The sequence below is a fragment of the Carcharodon carcharias genome, chromosome 8 (genome assembly GCF_017639515.1).
Source record: "Carcharodon carcharias isolate sCarCar2 chromosome 8, sCarCar2.pri, whole genome shotgun sequence".
Taxonomy (NCBI): domain Eukaryota; kingdom Metazoa; phylum Chordata; class Chondrichthyes; order Lamniformes; family Lamnidae; genus Carcharodon; species Carcharodon carcharias.
In genome coordinates this window covers 41,382,782-41,401,805 of record NC_054474.1, presented here as the reverse complement: position 1 = coordinate 41,401,805, position 19,024 = coordinate 41,382,782, and the positions used below count along the sequence as shown (strand labels likewise).

Sequence of the window (19,024 nt, the reverse complement as noted above, 5' to 3'; positions counted from 1 at the left end):
TATATACCTTCCATCCCTTAAGGAGCTTAACACATGATAGGCTCCTTGGTAATACTGAACTTGAATATTGGTGTAAAAGAAAGTCATGATGCCAAAGCTTTTCATTTTGCACTCGAGGATAAGCGCAAAAATGCTAAATTTCAAAAAACTTATCTATTTTACATATCAGTTTAAGCATTTCTGTTTTTATAAATCCATCTTTGTGTTTTATACTTTAAAAAATATGTGTCGAGTTGCAAGACAAACAGTAAAGTGGACTTTATATGTGAAGTGATAAAAGAATTCTAATTTGCTTACATACTAAACCCTGTTTATTTGGTTTAGATAACATCTAAACTGATGATTCCATAAACCCAATTTTATTTAAAATATTTCTAAATTTGATAACGTACAAGCCTTTCAGTAATTACTTTCAAGTAACCTTTTTCTGAGGGATATAACCCTACTAGATGAATTGGAACTTAATGCACAGCTTTAACCAATCCTGGGAGTCACTGTTTCTTAACCACTTGGGGTTACAGGTAACAGTAGTAAATACAGAATTTTTGAAGTAGGGAAAGAAACACATGTATAGGAACAATTCCTCTCAATGGAACTACTGAGCGCTACCACTTACCAATTCCACTGAAGCAGTCAGTAGCTTCATTTCTAATAATCTCATTTGCTGAAATTATCTCAAGCATATGGATGAAATATGGGGCAGAATATTACGCTCGGCGTGCAGGCGTGCACTCAACACACCTGAGCGTAAAATGATGTGTGATAGCTTAAGTCCCAACGTCATCGTGCGCTCGCATGATACTTCATTGGGCAGCCACATGCTGGAGTCAGCTGCGCGCCCACCAATAACTAAAAGGCCTATTAAGACCATTAACAATCTAATTAAATTAAAATCTACACTGCCTGCTCAACCTTATGGTTGGCGGGCAAGCGAAAAGGCCAAGCGGCCTTTACATTTTTTAGGAAATCTCATCCACTAAAGCAAATATGCATTAAATAAAAACAAGGTAAATGACCCTAGTGTATCAAACGGAAGCAGGACTATACCCAACAAGATTTGAAACTGAGCGCGAAGGAAGGATCCTGAAAAGAATCTTTCCGGAATTTATCCCCAACAAGAAATGCTAACTTTCATGGCACACGCTCTGCACTGTACTCTCTGCCTCCAGGACTTGCAATCACCAATGAAGACAAAGGTACTCCTATCATAATACTTAACTTGGGTGCCATTAAAATGAAAGGGAGTATCCATAACAAGTAACTTGCCTTCCTCCCCAAATATCCAATGCCAAATAATTTTGGAAAATGGCCCAGCAACTACAAGAACATATATATTCTTGAGATCCACAGCTGGAAGGCAACTTTACAAGATGCTATTTGCTTAATCTGCAGGAATGTTACTTTATGAATATGTTTGCTCATACTGGAGGCCAAGATAATAGAAAACATAGATACTTTATAACAGGAGAAAGAGTTGTTTTCTAGCACAAGTAAAAAGTTTCTTTTACTTTGCTGTTCCAATCAAGTTAGGAAAAAGAGGCAAATTGGTATCTGATCAATTCTTTCAAATGTTTAACAGGACGCCCACAATCTCTCTATCCTTCGGTGAAAGCACATTTCGCACATTTTCCTTTCTCTTCAGTTCTAAGTGACAACCATTGAACAGTCCATTGTGGTACGAGTCATTACTGCATATACATAGTTAATTCATCATGTAACTATGACATGTTAACCACTTGGCTTACTTCAACACATCGCAAGATCACGCAAGAGCAAACAAAAAATTCAGAAGGGATAACAAAAAACAAAAACTGACAAAAGGTTCCATTCAGCAGAGAACGCATGAAGCGATCCAAGTCCTTCTCAAGGGATGGTTTTGAGCTTGGTTGGTTGAGAGAAGCCAAAGCGTACACCAGAAGATATAGCAGTTGGAAAAGATTGCAAGCACTTATTTCAAGCAAAAATTCACAAATGTGGCTAGCCTCAATCTAGAATATGAATAGAAACTCAGTATATATGGATTGTTCAGATAAAGCAAATGCCATGTTAACATCTTTAGGGGGAAAAAATCTGATGAGCATTTGCTAATTGAGATATACAAATAATCAAATGTGTGGAATCTTGAAAATGCCAACTGGCCATTGCATAAAGTAACAGGAGTTTTACTCTGTTTACCTGTGGAGGCAGGAAGAAACTTTGCGGAACTAAATGGGTTGGGTAGGACCCATGATTTAACACGCCATGTGCAATGTGCTCCAGGAACAAATCTGATGGACTAAATGACCATTACTCAATCCACTAAGTGATATTAACGTTATCAGGTAAAAATTTTGACAACAACGAAGGCATAACCAAGTTTCCTCTTTCTTCTACACCCCTCAAAAAAATAGCCGTAGCTTGAATTTTCCCCATAGGCAATAACTCAAAACTAAATATAAAGTTCAACACCAGTCAGTACCAAATTTTAATGTCAAGATGATTGGGAATGATAACAATCTTTGTTTAAAAAAAAGAAAAAGAAAGCTGGATAGCCCCATGGCAAATATCTAGAAGTCTTTCCTCCATATTAAAAAAAACTGAAGTCTACTGAAATGAATATGCCATGAAGGAGTGCAGAGAATGAATGAGCAAGAGAAAGTAGGTTAGAAATTCTCCAGCTTCCCTAAGTAATGTTTCCTACTTACAGGTGCATATATATTAACAACATGATATCACATATAATTGGCTCCCTTTTACACATGTGCAATGAAAACAGAACGGAAACAAAACTGGAACAATGAAGCTGTGAATAGTATTGCAGTCGTGAACCTTACAGGCCAAAGTCCTATGTTCAAACTCTAGCGTGTGGCGAATTAACTACACTTAGGCATACTAGTTTAAAAGTTACTAGCTGCGAAGAAAAATTGGGAATGAAAACTCGTATTTAAAAAAAAAGTGAGGTCTGTAATGCACCCTTAATTGACAAGAACTATAAACTGGAAAACATTGTGAATTTTAAAAATGAAGCTTGCTTCTGTAATTTATTTTAAAGAAGGGCTAATAAAAGAATTAAGTCATCTTCAACACTGAAAAGTAGCAGTATTCTTCAACTAATACGAGATTGGCCAATCCTTAGCAGCATGAAATTCTAGCATTTTATGGAACCAAGCTAAGCTTGTCGGACTCTTCAGCAAATGTCTGACATTTCAAAGGGAGACTATTTACTTGCCAGACTATATAGCAGAATTAAAGTATCTTACAAGCTCCCTGTTTCTGTGCCATGGAAGTCTATCACAACTGGAGAAAAATATTATAAATTCCATTTTCTGTGCTTCTTTGGTCTCAAATTATCAATATGCGCATTTGTAAATGACTAGATCATTAAGCAAATGCAACTTTGAAAATCAAGGATTCTAATAACTATAAAAGCTTTCTATTTGTCACCTATGTTATAGAGAAAAAAATCTTACGCTTCCAGATTATCCAACAATGACTGGCAGATAGTGTTTAAGTATCCAGACTCTACTGCATTATGCGACACATCCAAGATGTAGAGGTAAACTGCAGGCTGTGGTGGTCGCAGCTGAAAAAGACAAATATTAATGAGGTATGAATGATGGTTGTAACGTAGAGTTAGAAAATTTAATGATGTAAAACAAGTAGCAGCACTTGTAAATGCATATTATTGCGTTTGCTTGTTTAAACCATATTGGCAAAACATGCAAATGGAATGGCCTTAGGTTTGTTTCAAGAAATATCCCCAGCCTATCAAGTTGCTTAAAACAGGTCAAATTTTCAACATATCTGATTAACACAATTTTGGCTTTTTGAGATACCTAAAGTTCAATATAGTTTCATTTAGTATTATTTATTGTACCTTTCCTCCTAATTGAAGATAGAATTTCTACCATTTCTTAAGATAACCTTTCAGTATTGGCAGATAGCATCTATGCTACAAAACTGGGACTTCTGGCCGAGGGACAGATGCTCAACACCTACTCTCGATCACCGTTCAACACAAATTCCCCCAAAGGGGGAGTAGCTCTAGTCTCAGCTGTCATGAATGGTAGAGAAACAGCTGTTTGTTTGAGCAGGCTTCCTAATTTCATAAAAGCAAAATACTGCAGATGCTGGAAATCTGAAACAAAAACAAAAATAGCTGGAAAATCTCAGGTCTGACAGCATCTGCGGAGGGGAATACAGTTAATGTTTCGAGTCCGTATGACTCTTCATCAGAACTAAGGAACGTAGAAATGAGGTGAAATATAAGCTGGTTGAGGGGGGTGGGACAGGTAGAGCTGGATAGAGGGGCCAGTGATAGGTGGAGGCAAAGAACAGATTGCTAAAGATGTCATAGACAAAAGGACAAAGAGATGTTGATGGTGGTAATATTGGCTGAGGAATGTGCTAATGATGACATTAAAGATAGAAAGCAGGACAAGCAAGTGACAGATAGCCCTAGTGGGGGTGGGGTGGAGGGAAGGGATCAAAATAGGTTAAAAGGTAGAGATAAAACAATGGCTGGAAATACATTTAAAAATAATGAAAATAGGTGGGAAAGGTATATATATATATTATATTATAAGTTATTGGAAGGGGGGGGATCGGAAAGGGGGTGGGGATGGAGGAGAGAGTTCATGATCTGAAGTTGTTGAACTCAATATTAAGTCCGGAAGGCTGTAAAGTGCCTAGTCGGAAGATGAGGTGCTGTTCCTCCAGCTCTAGCTGTCCCACTCCCATAACCATCTTATATTTCACCTAATTTCTATATTTCTTAGTCCTGATGAAGAGTCATACGGACTTGAAACATTAACTGTATTCCACTTCGCAGATGCTGTCAGACCTGAGTTTTTCCAGCTATTTTTGTTTTTGTTCCTAATTTCATGCCTGCTAATAGCAAAGAAATAGGGAACCCACTTGAATTAAAAAGATGGATCAATGCAAGAGAATATGTAGGTTTGTATAGATTTAATACATGGTTAAAATCTTTACGCTCACAATAAATAACTTATAACTACAGCGGAAACTTAACAGTCCCACACATTTTACTTACAAATGTAAGTAACAAGTTTTGCCATGCACAGTCTTTTAGCTGTCAGGAAAACACACAAAATACCAGTGCCATACTTCTCCCACCTAGGTGAGTGCAGTATGCCACTTCTATCACAGCCAGGTGGACAAAGAAAGACAGAACACCTACATTTTAAACATACTGCTTTTTAAAATTATAATGTTCTGATAAGCAGAGCAGAGTACATGCTTTTATGACCAACTGTTATCAGCTAAAAGTTTTGTTTGTTGCAAGGGTAGCATGGACAGTCACTTGCACTTTAATCAAGAAGGCGCAAGTGGAGAAACCGATAGGGGTACTCTTTCTATGCACACAATATATCTTACATAATCAGGGGCCCAGAATGCATTTGCAGCTTTCTGAAGTATTATGGATGTCACCCTTGATTCAGTGGTAGCATACCAACCAACGAATCAGCAGATTATGGATTAGTCCCTTCCAGAGACTGGAGGGAGGATATAATGTAAGTCAACACTGCACTGGAGTGTTAATAGAGTGCTGCACTGTCAAAGGTGCCAGTTCACAAATGAAATTCCAGGTCAATTTTGAAGAGCAACGGAGTTTTCCCAGTGGCCTAACCAATACTTATCCCTCAATCAGCATCGCTAAATATAGCCAGGAATCTGATTTGTTAGCCTGACCTTGAAGTATGCAAACTGGCTGCCATATTTCCCCACATTATAACAGTATCAAATATTTCAAAGTGCTTTGGGACATCTGGAGGTTATGTATGTTGAAATAGAAATAACTTGTTTTATTTAACTCCGGTATCTCAACTGAACAAATGTAATTTGACAAATAATTGCCAGTGATTCCTGGTTGGTACACAAGCTTGAGGCACACATAGGACGCTAATTAGGTGGGAAGAGTGTGTCACGGACAAGACATTATTCAAATACATTGTTAAAGCCAATCTAGGATCTCATGCAATTCAACAGTACTTCACTATAAACATGCTTTGTCAACAAAATCGGAAAGGGTTCAACATCACTTCAAAAGCTGCGCAAAGTGGATGAAGAAATGCATTAGTTTAAAAATTAAAAAGCTAGACTCACCATGTACTCTGAAGGAGCAATAAACTCTATAGTAGCACTTTGAACTTCAGGTCGCTTATGTGGTTCACCATACGATCGACTCACTGGATTGTACATAAATTCTTCAGGAACTAAATATCAATACAATAGTTTCAGAAGTTTTTACAGGTAATGCACAAATACCAAGTCAGTGCAGCATTATCTTTTAGACTTGCATTTTTATACATTTGCACTCACCTAGATGAGATGCTAGTGCTAGATATTGGAAGATTTCACACTTCAGCTGCTACATCGAGCTCTCCGACCAATTGTGACACACTTGGGCCCTGCCTAAGTAAGTCAGTTAAACCCCAGAAAAGCATGTTTCCATTTTCTATACCAACCATTAAGTGGCCAATTTAGTCTTGAATTAGAGAAATCGACAAAAGCAGGCCATTTAACATTATTCAGGTGCAGGAGCTGGCTCCAACACTGAAAACATTTTGAATTCACTCTAAATTACTCCATTTCATTAGTCAAGTCTTAATGCAAAACAAGGTGAAATATTTCTTTTGACACTTCATTCACACTGTTAACACGAATTCTAAACTTATGCTTCTTGCTACCAATTCACCAACCAGCAAAAATAATCTTTCATCATTTATGATAGCAATGTTTCATAATTTTGAAGAATTTTTATTAACGTGAAAAGTCATTACAATCTTAATGTAGATGCAAGATAATTACACCTTCACATCAACACAAAACTTCCTAGGACAAATGTGTATAAGGGCCCAAAATGACTCCAATGTGAAAAGGGCTAAGACTCCCTCCTCCAAGTCAGGCTGCACTTAAGTTCAGCATTGGTGCCAAGTGAAATTGCTTTGCACTGGTGTTGATGTAAACGTATCCTTAAATTGCCTCTTGAATTTCTTTACTCCAATGAAGCCCACCATCAAGCCCAATTTAAACATGTTATTGAAGTCTCCCACTTCTCCAAGATGGGAGACTTGCACAACAAAATACACTGCAGTAAAGAGCACCAAGCCTGTATACGGTAGCAAGGGAATGCACTTCCTGTCTTCACCCAACTCACCCTCTCCTGCCCAATGTGGGGGGCACCAGTGTTAATATCAAGGCCATTATTTCTTTAATACTCTCCTGATCACCCGTAAGTTAAATCATCCAAACTTCTACTGCCTACATCCTATCCTGCATTAAGCCATGCTCACCCCATTCCAAATTACCTGCACTAGCTTTAAACAATGAGGAATCAAATTTAAAATTCTCATCTACAAACTCTTCTGTGATATCACTTCACCAACTGAGCTACATATCAAAAATAAAAATACCTGGAAAAACTCAGCAGGTCTGACAGCATCTGCGGAGAGGAATACAGTTAACGTTTCAAGTCCATATGACTCTTCAACAGAACTAAGGAAGAATAGAAGAGAGGTGAAATATAAGCTGGTTTAAGGGGGGATGGGACAGGCAGAGCTAGATAGAGGGCCAGTGATAGGTGGAGATTGCCAAAAGATGTCATAGACAAAAGGACAAAGAGGTGTTGACGGTGGTGATATTAGCTAAGAAATGTGCTAATAGGTGACATTAAGGGTAGAAAGCAGGACGAGCAAGGTACAGATAGCCCTAGTGCTACATATCAGCTTGACTCAGTCGATGGCACTATTCATCTGTGTCTGTAGCTTGTGTATCCAACACCACTGAGCACATATTCTAAGCCAACACCCACCTGTAGGGTTCCTATTCTGTAGAAGGTGCCATCTCTTGAATTGGTTAAACCTGTCTGCTTGCTAAAGTGGACTCAATTTCATGATTCTACTTGCGCAGCAGCAGCAGGGAATTCTCCAACATTAATTCTTCAACCAGCACCTAAAGAAGGTGACCTGGTGATTAATGTGCTGTTTGTAAGACCTGGTTGTAAGAAAATTGAAGCCATGCTTGCCTGCATAACTGGGTCTGCACTTCTAAAGCAATCTATTGAAACATTCATAAAACATACATATAGCAGTTTCTTTCTTTCATAACCACCACATAACCGTCACCATTTCAACCCTCTTGACCTTCCTGCATATCCTCCTTGTTCTGCTCCATAGCTGGCAGCAGAATCTTAAGCCAACTTAGTTGTAGTCTCTCAAATCCCTTTCTCAACCAATCTGTGATCTCTCCCAACTTTCTCACTACAGTTCTGCACCCACTCCATTTGCCTCATCTGTTTTTCTGCATCTGGGTCTATTTAAATATATTCAATGTTTTCAAAACATTTTGGTCTTTTTGGTGAACCTACCATCATTAACTCGATAGCACAAGTTACATTTCCATCTTCTTTGGTCCAGAAAGTTGACAAAAGGATTTATGTAAGTTCTGCAAGAACGACATCTCACAATGGTACTCGACGTAACCACAGGCAATTGCTGCAACATGAAGCACACGCACTAAGTACCAATGATGTGGTCAGACATATTTTTTTAAAAACTTAAGAATGAATATATTTCCATTTTAAAAAGGGTAACATTTAAAATGAAGATTGGAAAGAGTAAAATTAAATTATTATACATGAATTTGGAGGAGTAGGCCATTCAACCCCCCCGGGTTTGCTCCATCATTCAATAGATCATGGCTGATCTGATTGTGGCTTCAATGCCCCTTTCCTGCCTACCCTCTATACCCTTCAAATTCTTTGTTAATCAAGAATCCATCTACCTCTGCCATAAAAATATTCAATGGCCCTGCCTCCACCACTCTGAGGTAGAGAGAAAGTTCCACAGGCTCTCAACCCTCAAAAAATTTCTCCTCATCTGTCTTAAATGGGAGACCCCTTATTTTCAAACTATATTCCTTATTTCTGGTGTCTCCCACAGGGGAAACATCCTCTAAGCATCAACTCCCCTCAGGTTTTTCATCTGTTTCAATAAAATCACCTCGCTCTTCTAAACTCCAATGGATAAAGGCCCAACCTGTCCAACCTTTCTTCCTAAGAAAACCCTTATCCCAGGGATGTCAAGTGAACCTTCTCTGAACTGCTTTAATGCAATTATGCCCGTTCTTAAATAAGGAGACCAAGACTGCACACAGTACTCTAGATGTGATCTCACCAAAGCCCTGTGCAACTATAGCAAAACACCCTTACTTATATATTCCAATCCCCTTGCAATAAACAACATTCCATTTGCCTTCCTAATCACTTGCTGTACCTGCATATTAACTTTTTTCATGTACCACGACACCCAGATCCCTCTGTATCTCTGCAATCTCTCTTCATTTAATTTACACGCTGCTTTTCTATTCTTCCTGCCAAGTGGACAATTCACATTTGCAACATTATAATCCATCGGCCAAATTTTTACCCATTCACTTAAGGTGTCTGCAAAGGGATATAGACAAGTTATGTCCTTTTTTCTACCTATCTTTGCTTCATCAGTAAATTTATCTACGATACATCTGGTTCCTTCATTCAAATAATTGATATAGATTACAAACAGTTGATGCCCCAGCACTGATCCCTGTGGCACTCCACTCGCAACATCCTGCCAAACCTAAAAAAAACCATTTATGCCTACTCTGTTTTCTGTTAGCTAACCAATCTTCTATCCATGCAAATATGTTACCCCTTACACCATGAGCTTTTATTTTGTGCAGTAACCTTTGATGTGGCACATTGTCAAATGCCTTCTGGAAATCAAAGTACACCACATCCACAGGTTCCCCTTTACCACACTGCTTATTACTTCCTCAAGTTAAGTAAGCACTGCAAGTTCATCATCAGGTGTTGGCATGCAGTCTCAGTTTCCCCTTTTTGTACAATCACTGTGCGCCTAATCTCAATTACATTGCTGTGGGGAGAGCCGAGTGGAGGACAGGCTATTCCACTAGGAGGTTGGAGGTTTGGCCGGGGAGGGGGTGGAGGTGGAAGTCAAAGCACAATTTTTTCTAAAATATAATAATTCGGTAATGTAACACAATTTATCACTTACTGATAGGTCTCTGAATGGATGCAGCTGTAATCCTAGAGGAAGTTTAGCTTTGCTCAATAAAGACTGAGTTTGAGGGATGTTGGTCAATGTGCACCTGAACACACTAAATAGAAAAATATTTCACTTAATAAAATTAAATATAGACCAGTTTTTATCAACCATTTGTTTTTTTAAAAAGCATAACTTTTCCAAAAAGTCATGGGCAAAGACACTGAAGGTTCCGGGTTCATTTCCTAGTCAATATTCCTAGTCAGCCAACTGAAGCAGTGACAGAGTGCTTCACGGAGGCAATAGGTAAAAGTGGGAGAAGTCTAAAGGGATGACCATAAGTTTGGAGGAGGTACAATTATAAGGCTACTGAAATATTTTGAGAATTTTATTACAGTATTGTATTAAATATACCATTCACATGCATCATTTTGGGCCCTCATTCACTCAGGCAAGATACCCAACCCACTAAACTGTATCCCCTTCAGGTGGAAGAAATGGGGAGAAAATTGGAAAAAAGCTCCACAGTAGACTACACAGAGACCCAACTTTGTAAATAGATTGTCATTAGCTCTAACATGGCTTGCTGCTGAAGCATTTTAAAAGGAATTGAAATTCCTGATTCAGCAAAGATGGGGAAGCGAAAAATAGTCAGATTAGGTTCTAAAACAGGGTCTGATAATTAAACTATCAATTAAAAATACTACTTCATCAGTTTAAGGACACATTTTAAACAACTGTACTGGATTAGGTTGGGGTGGGGGTAGATAACAGAGCAGACAGCAAACTTAAATTTTCAGTTAGGGTTAGATTTGACTTGCAAAGTCACAACATTTGTTTGGTCAATAAACTTATACTGGAAACTACTACAACTTACTCTGGATTGCAGTTTAGTTTCTGTAGATCCTTGTGTAGGTTTGGATGAGGGGCTCTGACTGGAGTTGAAGGCAGAATATTTCTCTCCTGCAGGAGATTCAGAGATCGTGCTGCCTCTGATTGTTGGCCTTGCTGCAAGCTAAGCCCACCCATGCCAGTCATTAGTTGATTAAAATGCGGAGCCTGAAGAAAATAAGTTTTATTATAAGGAGAATATGTTGCAGCAAAGAGAACAAAGTCAGATAAATCATCTTTTCCAGAGCTTTTGAAGCAGACTTTGTTCTGAAAACAGCAGGGAAAAGTCTACAGTAAAAGATTGTGCACACACCATGTTGACACAGGTTCTGTGTCTATATTTTCTTGATTTTTGCACACTTCCTGTAATGCAGTGTATTATAAAATTCTTAGTGATACAGTCAAACACAATTCATTTAATTGAGTTACCCATGATAGCCACTGAAAAGATTTTCCAAAAATGACTCAATTCCTTTAAAATTCTCATAAATGTGCATCATCTGTTCACAAACTGGCTTGTGAAAATAATTCTCAAGAGTGCTATTGTAATGTAATTATTAAAGCTCAAGAGTCCCAAAGCAGCAGTACTGCTAAATTGTTACTAGGTCTGCAGGAGCGCAAGGTGATGTGGGAAAAGAGGAAGATGGAACATTTGGGATTATCTTTGCATCACGCAACAAAACAGATTTCAACTCAATATCTCGGCAGGCACCCCTCACTGTATTGAGTTGGTTACTAATGGAGTAGTGGTAGGATGCAGTTTGCTTCAATGGAAATAGATACAAACCTCCTTTGCCACAGATCTCTGAAACAATGCAAGGATAGGTTAATACCACTATGTGGAGGCTGGTCCTTAGGAAGAACACAGATATTCCAAAATATTGTGCAGTAAATAAAAACTGGCAGAGGGTCAATCTTCAGCATATGTTGCATGAAAAGTATATACAGAAGAAGGGTACCATACTTGAGCAGAAACAATTGCAAAGGTGTGCTCTGGCTAATGAATAGGCTATTGTGCAACTTCAATAAAAAAAGTGGAAGTTTTTCAAACATTCAAAACTTCATACATAATCTACACATTTTAGTGCTTGTGTATGGTGGTAGAGCACACTTCTCACTAGAGAATTTGCAGCTTTAAAAAAAAGTTGATTTTCTTTTAAGAAAAGATATTTTCTTCTCTTTGGATTCTGTGCAATATTCCACTCCAGGCAAGATCGCAAGCAACTTCCATTCAGGTCTTCATCAACATTACTCCACAACCAATCACAAGCAAAGGGGAGCAAAACTGAAATGACTTCTCCATTGTCCCTCTGAGGTGGGCTGCTGTGGTCTTAACTTGAGCTTCTGTTAAAAAGATATTGCCAGCAAGAACCCAAGTCCCACAGGTGCATGACTGCTAAGGGTTTGCACCAACTTTACAGAGAAAGTTCTAGCAGAATTTCGCAGAGCCTTACTCAAATGTTCTTATTCATCTCTTCTCACTAACTGGAAGTAGTACTGCATGGATAGAATCAGCACCTCATATACCTGAGTAAATTGCTGTGGTCCTTCAGTATTTGGAGTGCCAGGGCCAGCCAGGTTTTGGTAGCCAGGAGGTAAGGAGGGATATGAGTGTCCAAGTGTCCTTCTAGTTTTGAGGCCTTGTTGAATAGGCTGCACTGTAGTGAAAATGGAGAAAAAAAACTCAAATAAACCTTACTTTATTGCAGATTAAAACACAGTAGCATTCCATCAGGTTACATCATTGAAAGCTGTAAGCACTATGAATGCCTCTTGGGGTAAAGAAAAAAACTGTTCAAAGCATCCAAACAATCTCAGGCTAAAAACAGTTTCCTAAATTATGATCTCATTAGCATGACAGTATAGCCTCTATTATAATTATGGGCATGTTAGTACATAAACTTGGAAATTGTTGTTCAGGGTATGGCCTTGCATTTACAGTTAATATAAAGAGCAGCTTTACTAATCATCTCCTCTCTTTCCAAAAGTCAGTGCAAAAGTACTGTTTCGCTGACGCCAACAAAAGATGACATCCCCAACTTTTAGTCCAGCAGCAGTACAATTTAATTTCTCCTGTCATCTAACAACAAAAAAGTGATCATTTTACAAGTGTAATACTTACTGATTTCACCACCTCCTTCCACAGTATCATAATTGTCAGGAGCTACTGATTGATCACCAGATGACCCAGCGTTGACACCTAAAAAGGTTAAAAATCTTGCATCAAGTACATTTAGTCAAAAACAAATTGCACTCATTGCACTGAGATGACTATTTTAAAGTATTTATTTTGGTAGTTTTCAAAAAACCTTCATGGCCTTCTGTCCCCATCTCTGTAAACTCACTCAGCCCTACAATCATTCAAGATATCTGCATTCCTCTGGTGCATCCCTGATTTTAATCGTTCTACTATTGTGGCTGTGCCTTCAACTATCGAAGCCCTAAACTCTGGAGTTCCCTCAAGCCTCTCCACCTCTCTTTCCTCCTTTAAGACATGCCTTAAAATCTCTCTCTTTTGCCCATCACTATCTTATGGGCTCAGTATTAAATCTGGTTTGTTAACACTCCTGTAAAGGTGACTTGGGGTGTCTTGCTATGTTAGAACCTCTGTATGGAATGCAAGTAGTTGTTGTATAAAAACAACTTCAAATAGACTAATAAAATCAGTTGAAGCATAGCTATCACATTCAATAAACAGTGCAATGCTGTTTGATTTACCTTTTAGGTAAAATTACCCGACTATAGGATAATTGTTTTTAAATATTTAAATCTTTGAAGTTGCAGCTTTTAATTCATGGCAGCTTGCTCTAGCTACACTCAGAGCATAATACAGGGCAAGTAATGAATATCAAATGACAAGGATTCTACTGTTCATTCCAAAACTTCCAAGCAGGTTTTATTTTCGATCTTAGGTAGTTATTTTGATACAAAATTAAGCCACCAAGACAGGATTCTGGCCAAAAATAAATTCTTTTTTGAATGGAAATGCTACCATTTAAGATGCACAATCCATTCCTGCAGACGTGATCAAGTTTACAACTTCAATTAATGGAACACTGATTAGACAGAGACTAATTTAATCACAGCCAGGATTGAAAATTCCATTAAGATAAAAGCAAAATACTGCAGATGCTGGAAATCTGAAACAAAAACAGAAAATGCTGGAAAAACTGAGGTCTAGCAACATCTGTGGAGAGAGAAACAGAGTTAATGTTTCGAGTCCGTATGACCCAAGAGTCATACGGACTCGAAATGTTAACACTGTCTCTCCCCCATAGATGCTGCTAGGTCTGCTGAATTTTTTTCAGCATTTTCTGTTTTTAATATTTATTATTATAGCTGATTATGTGATTCCTTATGACCAAAGACTAACAGTGGTAAACAGAGTGAATTGAATAAGATAAAAACATATGTTTAAATTAAAGTTCAATATGCATTTTATTCAAAATATTCAGTTGAGATTTTAGCTCGTGCATCATGAGGCTAGGAAAAAAATTTTCTATAGTTATTACAGGTAACCTCTGAATTAATTCACCCAGTGCTCATTTACATCAATTAAGCTATAGCGGTATATAACTACCCTTAGCAAACTAATATTTGTTTTACATTGTAGAATGTTCCTTCCGTCTAAGTGACTTATATAGTGCCTTTAGTGTAATAAATGCCCCAGGATGCTTCACAGGAGTATTATAAAATTAAGTTTGACAGTGAGCCATATGAAATATTCGGTCAGATGACCAAAAGCTTGGACAAAAGGGAAGGTTTTAAGAAGTGTCTTAAAGGAAGAAATCAGAGTGGCAGCGATGTGTGGTGACAGAATTCCAGAGCTTGCAGCTGAGAGAACTGAAGGCATGACCACCAATGGTGGAACAACTACAACTGGGGATGCACAAGAGGTCAAAGTTAGAAGAGTGCAGATACCTTGTAGGGGTTGTGGGACAGGACAAGGTGACACAGAAAGTGAGTCACGTGGCCATGGAGGGGCTTGAAAACAAGGATGAGAATTTTAGAGTCAAGATGTTGCTTGACTGGAAACCAATGCAGATCAATGAGCCCAGGAGTAATAGGGGAATAGAGCAGGCAGCAAGATAAGACACAAGCAACATAGTTTTGGATGACCTCACGTTTACAGAGGGTGCAATTTGGGAGACCAGCCTGCAGTATGTTGGAATAGTCAAGTCTAGAGACAACAAAGGCTTGGATGAGAGGGTCAGCAGATGAGCTGAGTTAGCAGCAAAGTCAGGTGATGCTACACAGGTGGAGATTGATGGGACAAAGAGGTTGGAAGCTCATTCCAGGATCAAATGTGACAGTAAGGTTGTGAACAAACTGGCTTAAGCTCAGACTGTTGCCACATACAGGAATGAAGGTAGTAGCTAGACAATTAAGTTTAAGCAGCATATCCTCTGATTCACAACAGGAAACTGGCTAAAATACAATATATTACTTTTCTATAGAATAGCATTCTACAGCCTGACATATAGGCAAGTTTATCTAATACTCGCTACATGAATATAGATCTTAAACAAATAAGCCCTCAAAACCTTGCATTCTTTTCAAATCAGAAATATATCATTCAGAACTATTTTCAAACTGACACAAGTATAGCGCTTAGCAATTCGAAACATTAAAGGTTTCCTGGTCTGAGGCACATGGTAACGTGGAGAGCATTTCCACCTTAGTGCTAGTGGGCATTTAGTCTCAATATAAGTTCGTATTGTGGAACAGTTAACATGTTCCCTGCTTTTCATGTGTACCAGCATACCGAATTTAAAATAGAAATTAAGGATTTTTTCACCATAGAAGCATTACCTTCAGAGTTTCCTACAAGATTTTGAGCGAGTGATGCATCATGATTAGCAGTTACCAGAGGATGAGTTGGTCTGATCAAAGGGGGACCTCCACTTAATGGTGGGGGACCCAAGGGTGTCCTGCCAGGCTGATACATCTGAGTTAATGGTTGGTTGACTGGTGGATGACTTGATCCAACTGAAATATTGAAATAATAGAATAACTCAAAACTTTATTTACTCACACAAGCTTAGAATTACATTACCTGAAATTTAGTACACTATAAAATGTTGGACAACAAGAATGAAACCTCAAAGACAACTTTTAAATAAACTTAGCATATGAATACTGGAATAAAACTTAAAATATTTATATGAAACATTTTAATTTAAAATTATAAAATACAGTAAAGGTACATTGCAAGGACAAGTTGAACTTGGGAAAACTTTGTCCTCATTACACAAAATAGTGTCCGTTAAAACAAGTGTTTATAGCGGAGATATATTATGCACAATTTTTTTTAAAAATGTAAATCGATTGTGGAATGAATGAAAATCAGTCAGGCAATCAAATTGTGTTTTTAAACAGGGCACGGGAGCTGTCAATTTAATTAATAATCAAAAAAGGTTAATTGCAAAACAGAAAACCTTCAAGATAATTGGTTTATTTTATCCCATACTTCTTAGCTCCATAATCTGGATGGTTCATCACAGCCATACTTATAATGCCAATAGCAATATTTTCACGAGCTAGTATTAGAGTTGACGTTCAACTGAAAATACACCCTTTTCATGCATGCTCAAAAACTTGTGGCGCAAAACTATATTCTCCAGGGCACAACAGCTACACTAGTCAGCTCCAAACTCTGAATGAAATCAAAGCAAATTCCATTCAAATAACAACCTGACTGAGCTTTGATATTCTAAGCACAGCATAACATCCTATTGCAATGGTAAATTTTATTCACTAACAGGTAACCAACTACATTATGAAACTTCCTGTGCCTGAGATACCAATGGGTCCTCAAAACATTACTTCTGTCAAATTATATCTAGTCAAATGAGAGAAACACTTTCTATCGAATATATATTGACAAGTTTGTTTTTATTCTTTCCCTGTACCCGTCATCCCAGAATTAACTCCACACCTGAAACCAACATCCAATGGCCTCCATTCAACCCTAATTCACCCAAACTCAGTCATAGATAAAAAGCCCAACTTCGACCATGTGATAAAGAAATCCGCCAGTTTTTATACAAAATCTCACTTTACATAACAGGGGAGGAAAACTATGATATAAAGATCCTTAATCTAATCATGTGAAAGAATCAAAAATTTTCTGAAACAAATATGGACAAAATGATTTTAAGAATTCACTGTACCCAAATATTAGTCTTTGATTGTAAAAATATGCTACCAACTTGAAGCATTCTGAGCAAGTTATATTAAGATTTTGCCTGTTACTTCCCAATATCTAACCAGTGTGTATGATTGTGCAACCCACTGGTGTAACAGGAGCACCGTGTGGTCTAAATTAGTGTTTTTTGCACATGCCTTATTGTGTACCTCACCAACCTTTCTGAAGGTTGACAATATTACACATCATATTGTTAAATATGAATTATTAAGCTGTTTTATCTCACAGCATGAGAACAATTAACGTGACAATCATTAGGCTCATCATCATTTAATCAGTGAAAAATTCTTTCACATAGTACTGTACGCTTCTCTACTTCAGTTTGTTTGACTTTTTACTTCAAAAGGTGTCTGAAACCTTCTGAATCTGATGAAAGTTTACCCAGTGGAGAGGTATGGAGGAGAATGATGTAGTCAACCGTAACAAAGACTGCAGACATGTCGAGACAGACGAAGGGGGAAAGACTGCCTTTGTCATAATCACATTGGATGTTATTTATGATTTTGATGAGACCTGTTTGATACTGTGGCAGGGGCAAAAACCTGATTGGAGGGATCAGACATGGAGTTTCAGGAAAGATTGGAAAGCTGTTCCAGTACAGCTACAAAACTGGCATCTACCTGACAACGTGGAACGTTGAACAGGACATACCTGGGCATAACAAGCAGGACAAATCTAACCCAGCCAATTACCTCCACATCAGCCTACTCTCGATCATCAAAAGTGATGGAAGGTGTCGGTGACAGTGCTATCAAACAGTACTTACTCAGAAATAACCTGCTCACTCAGTTTGGGTTCCTCAGGGCCACCTGACTGTTGACTTCATTACAGTCTTGGTTCAAGCATGGACAAAAGAGCTGAACTCCAGAGGTGAGTTGAGAGTGGCTGCCTTTGACATCAAGGCAGCATTTGACCAAGTCCGACATCAAGACTACCTAGTAAAATTGAAGTCAATGGGAATTGGTGGGGGGGACTCTCTACATTGGAATCATACCTAGCACACAGGAAGATGGTTGTGGTTATTGGAGGTCAATCACCTCAGTCCCAGGACACCACTGCAGGAATTCCTCAGGGGAGTGCCCTAGGCCTGGCAACATTCAGCTGCGCCATCATAAGGTCAGAGGAGGGGATGTTTGCTGATGACTGCACAACGTTCAGCACCATTCAGATGCCAAAGTAGTCCGTATCCAAATTCAGCAAGAGCTAGACAATATCCAGGCTTGGGCTGACAAGGGGCAAGTAACGTTCATGCTACAGAAGTGCCAGGCAATGACCATCGCCAACAAGAGAGAATCCAACCACCTCCCCCCGATATCAGTGGCATTACCTTTGCTAAATTCTCCAATATCAATACCCCGGGGGGGTTACCATTGACTTAATTTAAGCTTAACTGAATCACCCATATGAATTCTGTGGCTACAAGAGCAGGTCAAAGGCTGGGGATTCTGTGGTGAGTAACTCATCTCCTGACTTCCAAAAGCCTGTCCACGATCTATAAGGCACAAGTTAGGAGTGCAATGGAATACTCTCCACTTGCCTGGTTGAGTGTAGCACCAACTGTCAAGAAGCTTGACACCATCCAGAACAGAGCAGCCGGCTTGATTGCACCCATCCAGCACCTTAAACAGTCACTCCCTCCATCACCAACGCAATGCACCTTCCTAACCCACAACCTCTACCATCTTGAAGGACAAGGGCAGTAGACACATGGAAACACCACCACCCACAAAATCCCCTCCAAGCCACTCACCATCCTGACTCGGAACTATATCGTTGTTCCTTCACTGTCACTGGATCAACATCCTGGAACTCCCTTCCTAACAGCACTGTGTGTGTACCTACACCACAGGGACTGCAGCAGTTCAAGAAGCCAGCTCACCAC

The 19,024-nt window shown here is 38.7% G+C and overlaps 1 protein-coding gene across 2 annotated transcripts in view; it reads right to left on the bottom strand.

Annotated features, from left to right (window-relative positions):
• sec24a (SEC24 homolog A, COPII coat complex component) overlaps window positions 1–19,024 on the bottom strand; it is a 59,673-nt gene that overhangs the window by 28,178 nt on the left and 12,471 nt on the right. For both annotated transcript variants that reach the window (XM_041193882.1, XM_041193883.1), the window contains exons 3-10: window positions 15,747–15,923; window positions 13,057–13,134; window positions 12,462–12,592; window positions 10,921–11,102; window positions 10,056–10,158; window positions 8,369–8,495; window positions 6,106–6,215; window positions 3,450–3,562 (exon numbers count right to left, since the gene is read on the bottom strand). In XM_041193882.1, the coding sequence (XP_041049816.1) occupies window positions 3,450–3,562; window positions 6,106–6,215; window positions 8,369–8,495; window positions 10,056–10,158; window positions 10,921–11,102; window positions 12,462–12,592; window positions 13,057–13,134; window positions 15,747–15,923 (1,021 nt within the window). The remainder of the gene's footprint in view (window positions 1–3,449; window positions 3,563–6,105; window positions 6,216–8,368; window positions 8,496–10,055; window positions 10,159–10,920; window positions 11,103–12,461; window positions 12,593–13,056; window positions 13,135–15,746; window positions 15,924–19,024) is intronic.